The 19344-nt window shown below is 43.1% G+C and overlaps 3 protein-coding genes across 3 annotated transcripts; 1 reads left to right on the top strand and 2 right to left on the bottom strand.

Moving 5' to 3' along the window:
• The first annotated feature begins 13532 nt into the window (after positions 1-13532).
• On the top strand, positions 13533-14194 carry LOC128259748 (uncharacterized). Its single transcript, XM_052992300.1, has 3 exons — positions 13533-13604; positions 13658-13981; positions 14036-14194. The coding sequence occupies exons 1-3, from the start codon at positions 13533-13535 to the stop codon at positions 14192-14194; spliced, it is 555 nt and encodes a 184-aa protein (XP_052848260.1).
• A 3857-nt stretch (positions 14195-18051) lies between these two features.
• On the bottom strand, positions 18052-18642 carry LOC128259879 (uncharacterized). The gene is given in 3 exon segments (XM_052992494.1): positions 18052-18411; positions 18413-18526; positions 18583-18642. Coding segments are annotated over 3 exon segments (534 nt in total).
• Positions 18643-18735: 93 nt separating this feature from the next.
• LOC128259737 (uncharacterized) lies at positions 18736-19281 on the bottom strand. The gene is given in 1 exon segment (XM_052992287.1): positions 18736-19281. A coding segment is annotated over 1 exon segment (546 nt).
• Positions 19282-19344: the final 63 nt, after the last annotated feature.

A 19344-nucleotide genomic window follows, 5' to 3' on the forward strand; every position in this document is an offset into this window, starting at 1 on the left:
ATTGACCACCTCCAGTGGACCCTTGGCTGGCTGCCTCGGCAGAGAAGGTGTAGTCCAGCAGCCCAGCAGCCCAGCAGCCCAGCAGCCAGCGAAGTGAAGTCATAAACTAAATAAGCCGAGCTGAGTGATTGGATTGAGTGAGTGAGGATGGCGGCGGCAAAGACGAAGTAATTGCTGGTAGAAATGGGGAGTCCTCGAACTTGTTACAAGCCCACTTCGATCCGCTTAAAGCCCGTTCGTGAGCCTTTAATGAGAAACAAAGGCGATGCATTCTCCCCCGGGAGCTTTGAGAACTTGCGCAGCTGCCGAAAAACTTGTCTCGCTCCAAATCGAATTAAGTTCAATTACAATTCGGGGTTGGAGGTAGGCGAGTGCAGGCTGAAAGGGCTAAGCCAGTCGGTGAGGAACTGTCACACATTTTTTTTGCCGCCTCTCCTGCGCTGCAAATGGAAATCGACTACTCTGCCATCCTGCTGCTGAGCAGACAGGACACGGGCACACATGGCCGGGGGAGTGCGAAAATGTGTGAAAACATTTTTGATTCATTAAAAATTTAAAAAGTTCAAAGTGTTTTGCAGACGATATAGGCGGGATGCCGGGTTGGCGGGTTGGCGGGTTGGCGGGTTGGGAATGGATTTGTTTTGCTGCTCGCTTTTGGTCGCTCCTGCACTCGAGGTGAACCGTGTGCTTGGGTGCTCAGTGCATCCCCAGAAGTAGTCATTGAATTACATTTCGCTTACAGTTAGCGCCTCAGTTCACCGTGAAATCTGCAAATCATCGGGGGGCGCGAGCAGGAAGCCTCGAACTCGGATGCTTGTCGCACAACTGTGACCGGACCAAGCCGCGTTCGAGGGCCCCAAAAAGATTAAGACGCAGCCTCTTCGTTCCCAATTTTAAGCCCAAATCCAGCGCTGCAAAGGGGCGAAGACAGCCTGTCACCAGGGCGGTAGCGGGGGCGGTCCGCTGGCTTTGATCTGGCTGCCTGAGATTTTCGGCTTGTCCTCAAACGAAGTGCAGTCGAGCGTCCATAAGCGCACCTGCGTACAGCAAGACGTCCTCCCAGGACAGGTCCTGTGCCCCAGGACCTTACCCCCGGCCCACGGGCAGATGCTCAACTGCGGTCTGCGGCCCACTGTGCCTCGACGTCCTCGTGCTCGATGGGCGTGTAAGCAGCGAGTGAGCGAATGAATGACTGAATATCCATTCAGGACAGGGCGATGTAACACTCACCGAGCTGTCCTTTTTCGCTCCTTGCCTTGGCTGCGGACTGGGGATGCTTAGGGACTGGGACTTGGACTGGGACTGGGACCCGGGCAGTGAAGCATGTGACAAAACGATAAACACATTGCGGGCCCTGCATTGTAATCACTTTGGCATTTATGCATATCAAGCAAAAGGACGTCTCGGTACTCGGTCCTCGGTCCTCGGTCCTCGTCATCTTCAGCGTTCCCCGTTCGACTTGTCTCCATTCAGATGTAACGTTTTTAATGATGTCCAAATATATCGGCTCAGCTTGCGTATACTTTCATGCTGGTCTGATTTTCGTTTCATTTTGAATGCAAATGAAATAAAGACGAATTCACCAGCGTGCCGAGGAGTTCCTTCTATCTGCTAGACGATTATGTTCTTCCTGCCGCATATTTTTTTGGCGCAGTTGGCAAAATAAAAACTTCAAAGAGAGCTCAGGAGATTTATTGAACTTGAGAGACCCAAGAGACATGGCTTTCGCCTTAGCATTTTGTTAAGTCAGTGAGAGTTTTTAATAGGCGGCAAATGGTACACAAGCAGATAATCTGCTTCAGGACCCAAGTGGGTAGATACCCCACCTGAAAAAGGGTGGCAGGAGTGTCTAACACAATAAAGGGGCACTAAAACAATGTAATGAAATAATTTCCATTGCTGAAATGATAACAATATATCAAGCAGACATGACATGAACAGCAAGAGCATTAGGGCTGCTCCGAAAAGCAGCCAGAACAACGAAGACGACGGCAAATAGCGGCGTTTGTCGCGGCTGGCTTGACAATTTCAGAACCAAATTCTGTGGCCTGTCGTGGGTGTGGGGCAAAGTGCTTGTCGAGAGTGTCTGGGGCACATGCTGCCGGCTAGAAAACCAATTTGTTATGCGCTGTAGTACAATTTAACGGCGTTTGATTCCCCAAATTGCGTGGATGCATTCGAAATGGAGGATTACAATGGCCAGTGGAGTGGCAGTGCCGGCTTACCCTTTATGGCCAGCTAATTGTCTGCGCTCTCCATGCTGAACACGTGGAGTGGTCTTCTGAATTTTTATTGCAAAACTTTGCTCCAACTGAACTTTGCCCATAAAGCAAGTCGGCTTGGTGGCACGTTGTACTTAGGCTGCTGAAAATTCCATTTGTAATGTTGTCCAAACTCATTTGGCCATGTTAATTCATTAATTCAGCTCCCAGCCGTGCCGCCCACTGTCCTAGCGGCCCTTTGATGCTAATTGCCATTTCAGAGCCGGTTTACAGCCAAGTCGTTCAGCTCGGACCGCTCCTTGGAAATAAAAGTTAAAATCATCTCAATACGTATACGCCGTGTGGGATACAGAAAACTAATTCTCTGGCGCATTGCTTCCGCAATTAGGCTTGCCCTAGCCGCCCACGTCTTTTCTATATGCCTTTCTATCGCCGAGTTTATTTTAAAAGCTGGCCAAGTCCACTACGCTTCGGCACCGTGGCTCAAAATCGTGTATTTGCCAGAGATCTAATTTTGTTTGCCTTTTTGCAAATTGTTTTTGAAATTAGCAGCCAAGATCTAAACATTGCTAAAAACATATTAATTTATATTTATTTTATTTATTAAAAAAAAGCTTTGATGATTTTCAACTCAATTATTCGATCGTTCATAAGGCTACGTCGACTCGGCTATTGAACCTGATCAAAACTATGTAGAGTTGAAAACTCTTCCTTCTGCTTGTTACATACTTTTCAACGAATATACAATGTACAATTTATTCTCTACTACTAAAACGAGTGTATAAAAAGACAATTTTTAAACATTTATGTTGGGCACAAGATCAACCGATATCACTGATGCACTAAAAAAAATTATAAGAATTGTTTTTTCTCTAAAGTTAGTGAGTTAGTTCATATTAGTTAATGTCACAACGATATTATTATCCGTCATCTTTAGTGTTCACTGTATGATGTGCAGCGGCGTTTATTTGGGCCATATAAATGGAACTACCGGATGGTTTTTGCTTTACTTTCAAAAATGAGGTCTTGGTGGAACAAGTCAACAAAGTCACAACCTTATTTGACACAATTTTTTAGAGTCTTAAAAGTTTTTGAAAATATTAAAGTTAAACGTAAATATTTTTTATTTATATGGTTTATTTTTTAAAATAATAATATTTTCTATTTATTAGAAAGGCATGCCAAATTAAGTCGTACGTGTACAAATTTATGTTTTAATTTGAATAGACTGGAAAACCTCAAAACATTTGTGGAAAAATAAAAAACCGTAAGTAAGGAAGACTGATATACAGGATATATAATTGTCTGATCTTTATATATCTGGTGTTATTTTTAAGAAACAAAAAAATAGCCAAAGTTGTTAAACAATTACACTGGCTAAGAAAGTTAAATCGAAAAAAACCAGCAGAGAACGTGGATTTTCCGGTGGAGTGGACCCCCTTATGCTGAAAATGACACACAAAATGTTGTATTGTACAACAAAGTTAAAAAACGATATATTTCTAGTAAAATAAACTATCGATAAGTTATAATCGGTTTGGTAGAACTGGAGATAAAAAAGCATGAAAATAGGTAGAAAACGTTAATTACATGTTTAAAAAGTGGTACCATACAAAAAATTAAAAGTTATCTGAGTCTTTCTGTAGAAAATTTTGTCTATTTAAATTTGTAAGCCAGTTTTATTCGGTAGTTATATGTCAAAAAGGAAGTTAAGTCTTTGAATGCTGTAAATAAACTTTCCATTTGAGCAAGATAAATAAATTTTAGGAGTTGCAGTGGAGTTTGCTGACGGAACAAAAGGCACTACATTTTTGCGCACTATTTGGTTCTTTGTTCCACGGTGTGTGGCCTTTGATTTTGTGCTGATTTTGGCTCTTTTGTAATTGGAAAAACGCTTCGTATATAGAATGAAATCAATCAAGTGTGGCAGGGAGCTTACTTTCCTCAGACCTCAGTTGGGAATTGCCACCCGCCACATCCCTTTTATTACGCTATCTTCCGAATCTGTTGGAATTGAGGGAGGAGAAAGAATAGTTCATTTTTGTTTTTTTTTTATCTCCGGCCACAGTTGATTTCCTTCGCTGAACAGGCCTTCGATTTAGCCTTTCCCCGATTTTTTTAGTTTCGGCGGCAGTAGCGCTAAATTAATTTGACTGCTTTGTTCTTTATTCCAGCCCACACACACACACTGGACAATGCTTTTGTGCGCACTCGAATGCTGTTATAAATATTAATGAACTCGGGCTGTAAAGCTGGCAGCAGTGTAATTTATAGGCTTAGTTTTTGAATTGAGCTTAGGATGGGCCAGAACGTTGTTGCGTTAATTGCCGGAAAAAGTTGTAATTACCGCTTGAAATATATTTCCCTGCTGCGGTGCGATCTTCCCAGATTTTTCTTGCCCCGAACTTAGTTGAGACAACTACTTGGGCGCGAACCAAAACTTTCCTTGTCTGGCTTAAGCATTTTTAATGATTGTGTGGGCCACAAAACATTCCATAAGGAGCAACAGAACTATGCCAGTGCCCAACAACTGAGCCCTGCATGTGTCGCATGCAAAGGGAGTCGAAAATTGTCTTCAAATTGAAAGCGAAATGTGAGCGCATTTTAATAAAACATATGCGCTGTTCTCCGCCAAAGGACACCCGTGCTGGCTGTCGCTTGCCAATAACTCTTGCACTATCTTGGCCCAGGTCCAAAGGACGGAGGACGAAGGACGTAGGATGGAACGACCTCATCGCTTGCTGGAAAAGTGCAGACAAAGCCGCAGTCACAGTTCGCTATTGCGGTTGAGTTATGGGCGGGCCCTGCCATAGGGCGCGCTGCCACGCCCACAGCCCACAGCCCACGCTCGAAATGTGCAGGCGACACAAAACATTTTGGAATATGTAGCAGGCTTTTAGACGGCCCAGCCCGAGGGCCCTAGCGAAGAAAAACAACATTTTGCGGCCAACATTAAGCCCAACAGAAGTGGGCAGCAGGGTGGGGCAGCAACAATGAACCGAAATGAAATGAAATGAAATGAACTAAAATAGAATGGAGTAGAATAACTTGGCCGAAATGCGACAAGAAAATTGTATTACAACAATGGAAAGCGATTGTGGTGAAAAGTACAATAAAATGTCGCTAAATTAGACATGAAGACAACCGCAGTTGAAGGGGCGCAGGAGCCGCAAGTGTAGTTTTCGAAAACCCAGGGACGGGAGGGTTCAAGTTTCAGACTTGGTTCGAGGGATAAGTGGAGGGCTGGCCAACTAATTGAGCTTTGTGGAGGCAACACATGATAAGTGCATGGGGCTAAGCCCACTTACTTCCACCGGCTGCCCTTTTATATGTTTCTTCATTTTGTATGTTCACTTAGAATACGTTTATGGTTTACTTGGATCATCTTTAAACGGGAGATATATTCGTATGCGTATATTCGTAACGTATATTTCAGTTTACCGCAAGTCTGCAAGAATGTATTACCTAAAAACTTGTCTTAAGTTTTTTTTAGTTTTTAAGGTTTTTTTCTTCTTAATTAAGTTTTAAAATGCAACACTAAGCTAAGTTGGACTGGAGATAGAGAAACTGAAGAACAGATCCTTATTAGTTTAATAACCGTTAACATTTTAACCATTAAATCTAAGAAGTTCGAGAAAAATAGAGCTCCATTAGTTTAGATAAAGTGAAACGACTTCATGAAATAAGCATTAAGTCCAACTTAATTTACATGTCTGTTATTATTTTAGCTGATTATAAGTACTTCTACCACCGCCAAAGCGAGCAGAAAACCTAATTAAAAATAAAAATAATAAATTACCTTTAAGGGTGAGAAGAATTAAATTTCAATTGTTTACTTTTACGTTCGTCGTTGTCACCATATTTAAAGCTTTATCATTTCACGCATTTGGCTTAAATTCATAGTAAACGTTCCTGTGTAAGCGAATACATGAAATGGTGACATGAAATGGCTATCGTATAAACACAGTAATAGTAGTACGATTTTGAGTTTATTCAAAGTGGCCTAATTCCGATAAATTGAGGCGACGGATTCTATAGAAGTGATACAATATACAGAGAAAACTAATCATTTGTGTAGCGCTATAAATAATTGTTTATAAACATAATAATTCCTAATTAATTGTTATATTATTCTTTTAAATGAGATCATTTTATTTAAGAAATACTATTATAAAAAAGGTCAGGCGTCGACTGAGAAATGATCCCGGGACCTTACACGTGCTCTAGATATAAGTCTTAATCTCCTAACTTGTCAGTGACCAAGAGTGGCACAACTATTTTCTTGAATATGCGAATTTGTATTTAAGGCAAAATATTTGCGGATATTTTTAGAAGTGGTAAACAGCTAAATAAGCTTTAATTAAATAAAAATAAAAGCAAATCAAAGAAAATAAATTACACAACTCGAAGTGAACTCGGTACCTCGAACCTTGGGAGTCGGCTAAATCTCGGATTTTGAATACATTATAAGAATTTTTCCTCAATTTAAGTTTTTTTTAATGAGTTCAAGTATCTTAAATGTGAGTTCTTAGACAAAATATTTACTGAAAATGGGTACTTCTTCAAGTTGAGAATTCGAATTCTCAATTTCTGAAAGTCGAAATTTTCTTTGTGTGTAGTTTTTATATATTTACAAATATGCTTTTCAAACATACAAATAGAACTACAATGGTTTAATTTTTCAGCTTGTTGCTTAGTTCGTTTAGTCTGATCAACATTACAGCCGCATACCAATTCATATTAAGTGCAGCTATTATCGTGACCGCTTATTAAATTAAATTGTTATTAGAGAACAACCTATCAACCTATCTTGTTTTAAATTGCCATCTCACTTTTTGGAAATTAAAGCCAAAGTCACGTGCACCGTTCAAAAACAATTTAATGAGACAATTTGGACGAAATGTACTATGCAATATGGCCAAGGGAGCGGACTTCCTGTCAGTCGTCTTAATAGGCTATACGAACGGAACTCTTTTCGCTCGAGGGCGGCCAACCCTCTCGTCGACTGGAAAGTGTCCAGGGGGACTGAAATTATGCGATTATCGTGACATTAAGGCGAGAGAATAAAGCCCACGCAAGCCGCTTAAAACGCTATCAAAGCGGTATTGGTCGAGAGCTTCCGTCTGGGTCGACCCACCCACCGACCCCTGCCCCTCGAGTCCTCGCAGCCATCCGCCTGAACTGACAACACAATGCTCAATGACGACGACGAAGTCGCTGAGCCAGACGACGAGGGGACGACAGGACACGCTACTACCATCCTCCTCCGACTGGGACTGGGACTGGGAATGAGACTGAGAATGAGACTCTCACTTGTGCACTTTGTGTGAAATAATTGCTTGGAATTTTCACGCGTATTTCCGCCTTGCCTTCCTGGAAGCGACTTCCTCGGCTGGGCACTAAAATTTCACAGCAATTTTCAGCTCACCTGCGCGCAAAGTATTTCCACAGCTCGTTCCGTTCGTCGTTGCGATTTTAACAATTTTATTAAATTGAATTTATATCATTTACACGCTTGTCGCCTTCAAGTCTGCCGAGGACGGTGGCATCCACCCAGGCTCCTCCCCAGCCGCCGTTTAATTTCGCGCTTTCGTTTTATGTGGCATTTCTGCTGGATAGACGAGCAGATATTTTTTTTCATAGGCATGTCGGGGCTTGTAGCAAATTTTTGCTTTCATGATTATTGATGCGGGTGAAATTTAATTGGTCGCCTTGTATCGTCCGACCTGCGTCCGCCGCCTTTTTAGATAATATTTTTCCAGACTAACGAGTTGCAGCCAGATTGGACCACTCGAGCCGAGTTGAGGCGTTGGGGGTACTGGTACTTTTGGGTTCTGGGCTCTGGGCTAATGCCAATTTGCTGGGCCAGGAACTTCTGGCAATTCTTTTGACCGCTTCCCCGGCTCGGTCTTGTTTCCAAAGTATTTCTAGCTAGGAAACTTTAAAAGAGTTGCCACGCATGTCTGTGCCGAAAATTTGTTTAAATAAAGGAAAAACTTTTCTTATTTCGCGCAAAGCTCTCTCGAAAAAACGAGTGAGCAACAACAAGCAAGTAAGCAGCAAAGAAAACTTCGACGCCGATACAATTTCGAGAAATGTCGAAAGCTGTGATTGCGTGCCAGGCAGCAGGGCTAACTCCTCTCGCTCCTTCAGCGTTCAGCTGCTTTCCTTCGAGGAACGCAAGCTGCCACGGCGCCCAACTTTGAGGCAAATGTAAATACTTTTCCTGGCAAATATTATCACAATTCCACGCGGCTGCTGCCAGAGACACTAAATAAACTGTTGGCTTGGGTCGCAGCCGAAAAGTAAGCAGCAGGAAATATCCTTCAATTGCAATCAGGAACGGGATGCAAAAGGGGCCACGGGGAGTGAGTGAGTCAACGTGCAGTCGATAAGCTGTGCCGTCGATGAAGTCCCGAATCGAGCATTTATATAAGCCGATGACCATCGTGAACCATAGCCCATTTCCATGCGCAATTAGCTGGTGTAATGTGACGGACAAATTAGCCAAAATCCCCTACCGACTTGCAACCGATCCATGTGCACTCACCAGAGGCGCATAAAAATTCATGTCCTCGAATATTGCGCATACGCCGCGTGGCGCAGCCCTGCACGGCGATAAACTCCAAGTGCCCTGCCACGGACGACCACGACCGCATGGCCATCGTTTGGATAGGCAATGCCAACGACTAGAACATGGCTCGCCGCATCCTCATCCGCATCCGCATCCGCATCCGCATCGATTGCCATTGAGTGGGTGGTAAAGGGGGGGGGGATTCCTCAGATCCCAGGCTGTCGGAGACAACGCCCTGCCATATTAATCTGGTTAATGATGAAACTGAATCAGCGTTTTAAGCGAGTCACTGCACTGCTGCTACTGCTGCTGCTGCTGCTGCTGCGTCGCATAAATGGCCCAGCCTGCAAATAAATTAGCTGCGGCTTTCTCTCGCCTCTCGACCACTGGCCATAAAGTTGCCATTCTCGGCGATTTTTTCCTGTTGCAGTGTCGCTTCCGCTGTTGACTTGAATTTGAGGAGGAGGGGTTTTCGGTTGCATATTTCATTGCATCGTTGGGGCAAACTAAGCTTACCTTATGAGCTTTAAAAGCAATGCCCGCTTAAAGTGTCCTATGCTCCATTGCCTCCTCACTGGCACGCAGTGTCCGAAAAATTGCTCAATTATTCAAACGAATTTCACGCATTTAATTGTGTAAATTTAGCCAGCCATGGCAGACTCACCCCCCCCCCCCCCCCCGAAAGGACTCGAGGAGTCGAACCACCCATCGAGCCATGTCCGTGCAGTCCGAGTGGACCTGATGTGCGTCGGCTAACGGTACGTAACGTCATAATCACCCCGAAGCGCACGTAATTGGCCAATCAATTGTGTCATTGTTCGCATTTATTACGCGGCCTTTCGGACTGCGACTCTGGCTCTGACTCCGAGTCTGAGTCTGCCCGCCGTGATTTATGTGGGAGGTTGTGGGCAAAGGGGAAGGGGAAGGGAAGGGGAAGGGCCATGGCCCATGGCCAGGGTGCCAGTGTTAGGCCTACCAGAAGGAAAATCAAGAAAAGCGAAACTGCAGCAAATGAGATCCTGCAAAGGCAGTGCTTGTTTCGCTCTGTTGTGGTTTTGTTCTCGCTTCTTTTTCAGCTTTTCCCGTTTTCAGCTGTAACTTTTTAACAAATGCACAAAACGAATGACAACTTCCGGTTCCGGTAGGGGAACTGTGCTGGCTTCCAGGCGCCAAACAGGGTGGATGGGGATGGGGAAGGTGAAGGGAGGTCTACGGGCGGCTGTCACTGCGAAAAATTACATGCCTTGCGCAAAAGTTTTGCCTCTTCATTATTCTAACATCAAGTCGACACGAGTTGCGGTTTTTGCAATTTTTCTTCAACTCCCGCCCCTACGTCGCCGCATTCTTCTCCAAGGAATTTGTGCACAGTCAGACAAAGTGTGAAGCGAGGCCCAAAACTTCTTCCTCGCCGGCGCACATGCTGCCAGCTCGGAGACAGCTCCTCAGACACCCAGTGAACAGGAACGCTCCTTCCGGGGCGGGCGATGCGGTGCGGAAATTATACGCTGCATTTTAATCACAATTCAAATCAACGGACTCATCGTCTTTATTCCGAGCAGCGGGCGTCTGTGCTTGGCAATCCACACAGGACTTCTCCCACGCCCACAGGAATGTTCCAAAGTGGATGTGGGGCTGGTGACAGTTTTTCGGAGCCCTCCACTTGGTTCATCATTAACTCTACGCGGCTAAAGTCGTCGGCATCCATGTAGCTGGGGCCAATGTGCAGCAGCAAAACTAACTGGCTATTAATGGCCCTCAATTTGCGGAATAAATTTCCGTATAATTCACGGTGCTCTTCCGATTCATTTACAATTATCCATGTTGTTCAAATGCCATCGCGCGTAAACATTTGCAAGAGAAATTGAGCATACATTTGCCGTTCGTTGTGTGGACAAATCGTGCAAAATATTGTTAACAGCTCTGAAATCACAGCAAAAAGTCGGCATTCAGTTATCAACTGCACTGAAGGAGAACTTCATAGATCAAAGTGCCGCATAACGCGCACCTTTGGCTCGATAGGAAAACTTTTGTCCGACTTTCTGAGGGTGATTTATTAATGTGCAAGCCAATGCAATTTGCCAGCCTTTGACAGATGGCGATAAGCGCCAAGCAGGAGCACCCAAAAGCAGCACAGAAAATGGAAACTGTCAGAATGGGGCAAAATCAATGACAGTTGCGATTCGGAAAAGTTCGCCAGACGGCAAACCAAGTACGCCTCGATCGTATCGTATGCGGCAATTAGCATTCCGTGGCAATGTTGCAACAATAATTTAACGAGCCGGCAGGAGCTGTTCCAGAGAAAAGTCGCAAAAACGCCGAGGACCTTCGCCAAAGGATAGGAGGAGGCAGCGAAAAAAATTATTTGATTATCCTGCGGCCATGCGCTGTCACAATTTCGCAGACTGCCCGCCGAGCGTGTCGACCAAGTCCAGGCGACTCCGTGTCCGTGGTCCTGGTGTCCTGGGTGTCCTGGGTGTCCTGCAGCAGCGCCACGAAAGTGCCACATCAGCGAAAGTCTGTTAACTTCCGGTTTATGGTTGCAGCAGCTTATGGAGTCATTTCCGCCTGCTCCCCGCTGCCCCGCTGCCCGCTGCCTTCCAGTTCCCATTCATTCGGCTCAGCCGGCTGGCAGGACACGGTAGCCAGCTGGCGGTGCCCGCAGACCATTCTATTAAATCATCATTTCACTGCCAGCTCCGCCCCACCGCGCGTCCTTCGGCGCACTGCGCTTGCGGTAATTTCTTCCTCCTTTTTTCGGCTGCAAGTGCTTCCTTTAGATTTATAATTAAGATTTGGTTAGCAGAGAATAGCGGCTCTTTCTGAATTTATGCTGCCCTGTCGGGCAGGCAACTGCAGCTGCCCGTTAAGCGGTAATTTATCATATTTCTAGCGTCAGTCCCTAACAAATTATATGGGCAGCCCGAAGTGAGGGTGGGACTCAGTTGGATGGGTAAACTTCTGAGCCACTTCTGCAATTTAATTACATTGAAGGGCTGGCCTGAGCGCCACCTGAGTGGATCCGCAGTTTCATTAGCGCTGGCACGGCTCCTTCCCGATATCGAACCTCGGACTTGAGCAGATCAACACACGAAAAGAAAAACAAAGTCAAACCAACTATTTAATTTTTTAAAAAAATTTTATTTCCCATGAAATGGTAATTTTTCAACAAAACAGTTAATTACAAAAAATAATAGTTGCATTACTATTACAGTGGGACAGCCAAAAAATTGTGTATTGACTCTTAAGTGATTGCATAACCATACAAATTGTTCACATACAATGGTACATAGCATGTCAATCAATTGGTTTGTGAGTCGAACGGTAGGGGGGGAGTAAATTTTGAATATTTTACAATTCAAGATTTTTGGCCAAGCTTTCTACCCGCTGACCCACGAGCTAACAAGCTGAGGTGATTCCAATTTGTAACTTTAACACTCATTAAAATTGACGGCGACGTCGACAAAAAAAATATTGGAGCAACAAAAAATATGAGAAAAATTCAAATGAATCAATTACTAGTAGGTATTGCAACAACAAACTAAACAAGAAAGGTAACATACTTCGGCAAGCAGGTATGTCAAATATTAAATATTCTTGAAAACTTAACATTATGATTTATTTGCGTATATGTTTAAGAACCTTGAAGCTATGATTCAATTATTCGATTTTTTCTATGACAGCAATAGAATTAAAAGCGTAATTCTGAACTGTCAAATTATTAAACAATCAAAAATATTTTTTAAAAAAATTACATAATAGAAAAGAACATTTTTTTGTTTTAAAATATTTTTTTTGTTTCTATGGGAGCTATTTTGATGAAATTTAAACCGTTATTCTGAAATATTAAACCATTACTTTTTGTCGAAAAACTAAAACTATGATGATTTGCAGCTCAATTATTAGATAGTTATTTTATATATTTTTATTATTTCTATGGGAGCTATATGCTATAGACGTCCGATTTTGATAAGATTTATACCATAATTCTGAAATAATTAAACATTGCTATATGTCGAAGAACTAAACAAAAAATTAAAAAACAGCAAAGTTATAATTTTTTTTCATTTATTTTTCCGATTGTTCCTATGGGAGCTATATGCTATAGTCGTCCGATCCGGCTCGTTCCGACTTATATACTACCTGCAATAGAAAGACAACTTTTGGGAAAGTTTCATGCAGATAGCTTAAAAACTGAGAGACTAGTTTGCATATAAACGGACGGACAACGGACAGACGGACGGACAGACGGACGGACAGACGGACATGGCTAGATCGACTCTACTAGTGATGCTGATCAAGAATATATATACTTTATAGGGTCGGAAACGTCTCCTTCACTGCGTTGCAAACTTCTGACTGAAATTATAATACCCTCTGCAAGGGTATAAAAATTTAAAAACAGCAAAGATATAACTTTTTTTTTTGTTTATTTTTCCGGTTGGCCGCGAAAGCAAAAACAAAAGGCATGAAAAATCGTAAAATGCTGAAATAACTAAATATCATGTGATAATTTTACTTATACTTGAACTGGACTGAAAACCAACAACAAAATACAGGAAAAATTAAATATTTTATTAAAAATTTTACTAAGTTCGTTCCTACATATACAATTTTTTGTGTAAAGATAAGGTGTTTCGCTAATGCAAAAATTATGAGCTTTTAATGGACCCATTAACAGCAAAATGCGTGCCAATTGAATTCTATCAAAAGATTCTATTAGTAAACATCGAACAGTAATGGTTGTACGCAGAGCCCTTGTTTTTGGGCTGATCCTCTGTTCAGCCTGCGGACTTCTTGGGGGTGAGAAGGTGAGATTTAGCGGATAGCACTACTGATTACCCTGTATCTGATATCGCCACAGGCCCTGAATTTTCTGCTCTTTCGAAGGATTGTCACTGGCTACAACAGCAAGTACATCTCCCTCTACGAGGCGGCAGTCAGTCGGGACTGCACCACGATCAACTTTACCTTGAACATTGCGCGGGACATCACGGCGGACGTGTGGCTCCGGGTCACGATGGGGCAGCGGGTGTCCAAGAGCGGAAACGCCTACCGGGACGTCTTCACGTACAAGGTGAATATGTGCCAGGTGCTGGGAAGGGGCAAGGGCCACAGCCTGATCCACCTCTGGATGGACAATGTGCTGAGGCAGTCCAACTTTCCGCGTAGCTGCCCACTCAAGGAGGTACTGCGTAGCTGGCAATCGAGCTGAACAAACTAACTGGAGGTTCCTTTGCAGGGAAACTACTACATGCGCAACATTCGATCGGAAAAGGACACCGTTCCACGGTTCATTCGCTCGGGCAGCTTCCGGATCGACTCCAGTGTCTATGTGAGAGATTGGCACAACGTCAACTTGACAGACACCGTCTTCTACGTCGACATCAAGATGAAGTGAGTGGGTGGATCCGGTCGCCAACTGGCAACTGGAAACTGGCAACTGGTAACTGGTCACATTAAAAAGCAATGAATCATTGAAGAGCTCAAATCTCCAGTGGCTAACACAATTTCTCACTTCCAATCGACTAAATCGTTGCACGTGCACTTCGCATAAATAAATTAATGAGTGCTCCAGCAAGGACACGGATACGGGCACAGATTCAAGCTCGGAACGTGGCTGGCCACGCTGCGAGCTGCAAGCTGCAAGCTGCGATTTATACGAGTGCGCAATCTAAGCGCAAAATAATTTAAACACTGTCAATAATAGTTTGGGGACAAAGTATTTTCCATCGACAAGTTTGCCTTCGTCCTTCGCTCTTCGTCCTTCGTCCTTGGTCCTTGGAGCTGGACTCCTCTCGACACGTTCGCACGCGCTGCCAAGGATGCCACGGGTTTTTCCATCGCATCCGCCATCAATTGCACTTCCGCCGCTGGAGTGAGGGGCGGAGCGCAATTTCTTGTGTTTTGCCGGAACTCAGGGAAGAACAAACGGCGGGGCAGTGCAACCGGAGTTGCGGACAGAGTCTTGGGTGCTTCTGTGAAACAATTGCAGGGGGGTGAAGGGGGGGCGGATAACTGGAGAAGTGGCGTCGTGTACTCAAGGAAATTGCCATCATTATACTTGTCGCAGTCGCCGTGCCTTGTGTTAAATAACGTTTAATGTTTGTTTGCCGTGAAATTGATTTACAAAAGGGAGTCGCATTGGCCTTCCAAAATCCATCCATCCGATGGGTCGTACGGGCTTTGCCTTAGCCAAGCTGTGTTTTCTGTGATGTTAAATCATCTGCAAGCCATTCTTTGGAATCATTTCAAAGGCCTCCAATTACATGGCCGGATAGGCGTTTGAACTAATTAGGCAAAGCTTACCTGACTTTCACTCGTTCTGTGGCCCACACTCATTAGTCATCAGACATGCCTGTCGGCGTTGTCAGGACCAGGAGTAGAGTGTGGGCTGCGCTATGCAGGGGGCGCAATCATCACCACACAACCTATAATTATACCAGCGGGATTCGAACAAATTGGCCGGCAAGAAGGCCTGGGGCAAATCATTTCGGATGTGTCTGTGTGCAAATGCACGTTGTGACCGGACCGTCAAGTCGAAAGGACTGAGAAAGCAGCCAGCAGGCGGCAATTAGGAAGCAATAAAGTTAAACGCTCAGTACACCGAGTCACATGTTAAGCAGACCGTTAGTGTGACGATGTCTAATGTCTCCTTTTTCCCGGGCGCTTTTCAATTTCTTTTGCAGCATGCGACATCTGTGATCCCAGTTGAACACCAAGGACAATGGAGCCCAATTGAATGCGCCAATGTCTTCTCCTTCTGCTGCATCGATAATCGACGCAAACGAAACGCCGTGCAACATGTTGCAGCCTTGTTCAGGATATTATTATTTTACGCCATAAAATTGCTGCTATCTTCCGTTGCAGACGTTCCCCGAACTGTGTGAAGAAAGCAGCGGTAATGATTCGGTTATCGACGCTCGAGTGCGGAAGTTGTTGGCATCATCACTGCATCGAGAACACATCCCAACAAAGTTGCACTTTTTCGACTGCAATTAATATAAGCTACTTTAATAACAAGGTCATTACATTTGTTCAATCAATTCTGGTACCTGCACAATGTACTCCTTAAATTTTGTAATATAAGAAGGATATGCGTGTGCTATGACATACTTTTCAGACGCGGCTAAAGCTGAATAATTTTAAAATATTAAAATTATTTTATTAGTGTGAAACAAAATACATCTTTAATTCTTTAGTATAAGGCGATAACATGTTTATGGGTTTTGATTATTTAATGACCTACTTAAACAAAAAATAACCAGAAAGGAAGCCAACTTCAGCGTGTCGAAGGTTATAAATTAATTAAAAACCATTGAAGATATGATGATTTTCAGTTTAATTATTCGATCGGTTCTATGTTAGCAGCTATATGACATCGTTTTCCGATTTTAATACAATTAGTAGCGTAATTTTGCATTAACAAACCATTCCTATGTCCAAAAGTATTGCAAAAAAAATTGAAAATTAAAGAAACAAGAAAGGAAGCAAACTTCGGCAAGCCGAAGTTCATATACCCTTGCAGCTATTAAATATTCTTTATTTTTATACCCTTGCAGAGGGTATTATAATTTCAGTTAGAAGTTTGTAACGCAGTGAAGGAGACGTTTCCGACCCTATAAAGTATATATATTCTTGATCAGCATCACTAGTAGAGTCGATCTAGCCATGTCCGTCTGTCCGTCCGTCTGTCCGTCTGTCCGTCTGTCCGTCCGTTTATATGCAAACTAGTCTCTCAGTTTTAAAGCTATCTGCATGAAACTTTCCCAAAAGTTGTCTTTCTATTGCAGGTAGTATATAAGTCTGAACGTTCCGGATCGGACGACTATAGCATATAGCTCCCATAGGAACAATCGGAAAAAAAATGAAAAAAAATTATAACTTTGCTGTTTTTTAATTTTTTGTTTAGTTCTTCGACATATAGTAATGGTAAAATATTTCCGATTTACGCTTTAAATTTCATCAAAATTGGACGACTATAGCATATAGCTCCCATAGGAACAATCGGAAAAATAAATGAAAAAAAATTATAACTTTGCTGTTTTTTAATTTTTTGTTTAGTTCTTCGAGATATAGTAATGGTTTAATATTTCAGAATTACGGTTTTAATTTCATCAAAATCGGACGACTATAGCATATAGCTCCCATAGGAACAATCGGAAAAATAAATGAAAAATAATTATAACTTTTCTGTTTTTTAATTTTTTGTTTAGTTCTTCGACATATAGCAATGTTTAATTATTTCAGAATTATGGTATAAATTTTATCATAATCGGACGTCTATAGCATATAGCTCCCATAGAAATAATAAAAATGTATAAAATAACTATCTAATAATTGAGCTGCAATGTTTTTTATTTAGCACATACTCAAGTAAATCATAATTTAAATGTTTTCAAAAGTATTTAATTAATGCAATAGCTGCAAGGGTATATGAACTTCGGCTTGCCGAAGTTTGCTTTCCTTCTTGTTTTCATTTATTTTTCCGATTGTTCCTATGGGAGCTATATGCTATAGTCGTCCGATCCGGCTCGATGCGACTTATATACTACCTGCAATAGAAAGACAACTTTTGGGAAAGTTTCATGCTGATAGCTTTAATACTGAGAGACTAGTTTGCATATAAACGGACGGACAGACGGACAGACGGACGGACAGACGGACATGGCTAGATCGACTCTACTAGTGATGCTGATCAAGAATAAATATACTTTATAGGGTCGGAAATGTCTCCTTCACCGCTTTGCAAACTTATGACTGAAATTATAATACCCTCTGCAAGGGTATAAAAATTGTTTGTAATATTCCGATTGTTTCTATGGGAGCTAAACGATATAGTCGTCAGATTTTGATCAAAAGAAAAACGGCGGTAAGTTATGTTATATATAAACAGGTAAAAAAGTAGGGACGATTGCACTTCAACACACCAAATTATTATATAAAATTGTGTGACGAATAATTATTATTAAACATTAGACCTAATAAATATACTTTTAACAAGAAAGGAAGCAAACTTCGGCAAGCCGAAGTTTATATACCCTTGATCTTCTTAAACCCAATTGACCCTGCTCACTAAATAACTTTATATATGTTCGAACTTTTTTCTAAGAAGTTTACTGGCCGTAAAGATCTTTAAGATTTTTTTTACAATTCAGTCAGTGGCATAGCGGACATCTCACGATCATTTAGTTTATTGACTTTCACAGCGAAAATGGTCCAATTATATAGACAGGCGGAAAGCAATATTCGATGATTCTAGTTGGATAGGATCGCATCAATCGTCAGATTCAATGCTTCCTCGTACGACTTAGTCGCGTATTTGCCGTAGAAGAAGCTGACCTTGGCGCGATATTCACCAGGGATAAGAAACTTGTGGGTCATTGAACTCCCCATGCGCCAGTTGCGCAGGTAGTAGTGGCCCACCTCCACTGGGCAGTTGTACATGAAGTTACTGTCCTTGGTCATATCCTTGAACCAGGTCTTGAACAGGCTGTTCTTGACACCCGACGTCACAGCACACACGTCGTTCTTTTGGTTGAACATGGACTGGAAGTTCTTGGCGTTGGCCAGTCGCAGCTGAATGTCGAAGTGGGCCTTGAAGCCCCTCTGAATGGGTCCGGTTCAGATCCATGTCCATGTTAAGCAAGTTGTCGACTATTGTCAGCGAAAAGTTTTTGAAATACTTCGGACTGTACGAGCAGTTCCCGGTGAGGAACTCTACACTGCGCTCCTGAAAGATAACCAATCTGGAGATTTTCAAACTCTCGGAATCAGAGAGTGACTTACCACCGCCACGAGATCGATTTGGCAAGCCAATAGAACGGAGCAAACAAGCAGTTTCCACATTTCAAAGCCCGCGATGAAGCTCAAATGAAAGCCGTGGAAATCAATTACAAACTATGTTCACGAGCCATTACCCAACGGAACAGAACCAGTGCATCAGATATGTATGACAGCATCGGCCGTACAGCTCATTACGAAGTCCTCATCTTTGCCCTTGTACCCTCCGATAAAGTTGTAGGTCTCCAGTCGGTATGACCCACTAGCTCCCCGAACCGCCAGCGGACACTGGCGGAGGAAGTTGCCGTACTCGAGCAGGTTCTTGTACCACTTCCCAAACAGGCTGATCCTGGCCGCGTTCACAATGTGGCACACGTCGACGTTGGTGGAGAAAAGGCTCTGGAAGCTCTTCGAGTTTCCCACGCGGGTTCGGAAGTCCAGTCTGGCTCTCCAGCCTCTGAGCAGGTGCTTCCGCAGGTACATGTCCAGGAAGACCTGGTCGTTGCGAATGGAGAAGCTGAAGTTCTCAAAGTATTCTCGGTTGAACAGGCTCTCGCCGGCTATGAACTTGATGCTGCGATCCTGGGAAAGACAAGCTTTCTTAAGTTATCGGCGGAAGGGCGCCGTGACAGAGAACAGACCGATGGTCAGACACAATTGTATCTGCAGCCTCATGAGCTGCAAGATCCACACACGCAGAGCCATCTCTGTTCACAATAAATAGAAAACTGTTTCTACAATAGTTTTACGTTCAACAAAATATATTAA

Source organism: Drosophila gunungcola (genome assembly GCF_025200985.1).
Source record: "Drosophila gunungcola strain Sukarami chromosome 3L unlocalized genomic scaffold, Dgunungcola_SK_2 000009F, whole genome shotgun sequence".
Classification (NCBI taxonomy): Eukaryota; Metazoa; Arthropoda; class Insecta; order Diptera; family Drosophilidae; genus Drosophila; species Drosophila gunungcola.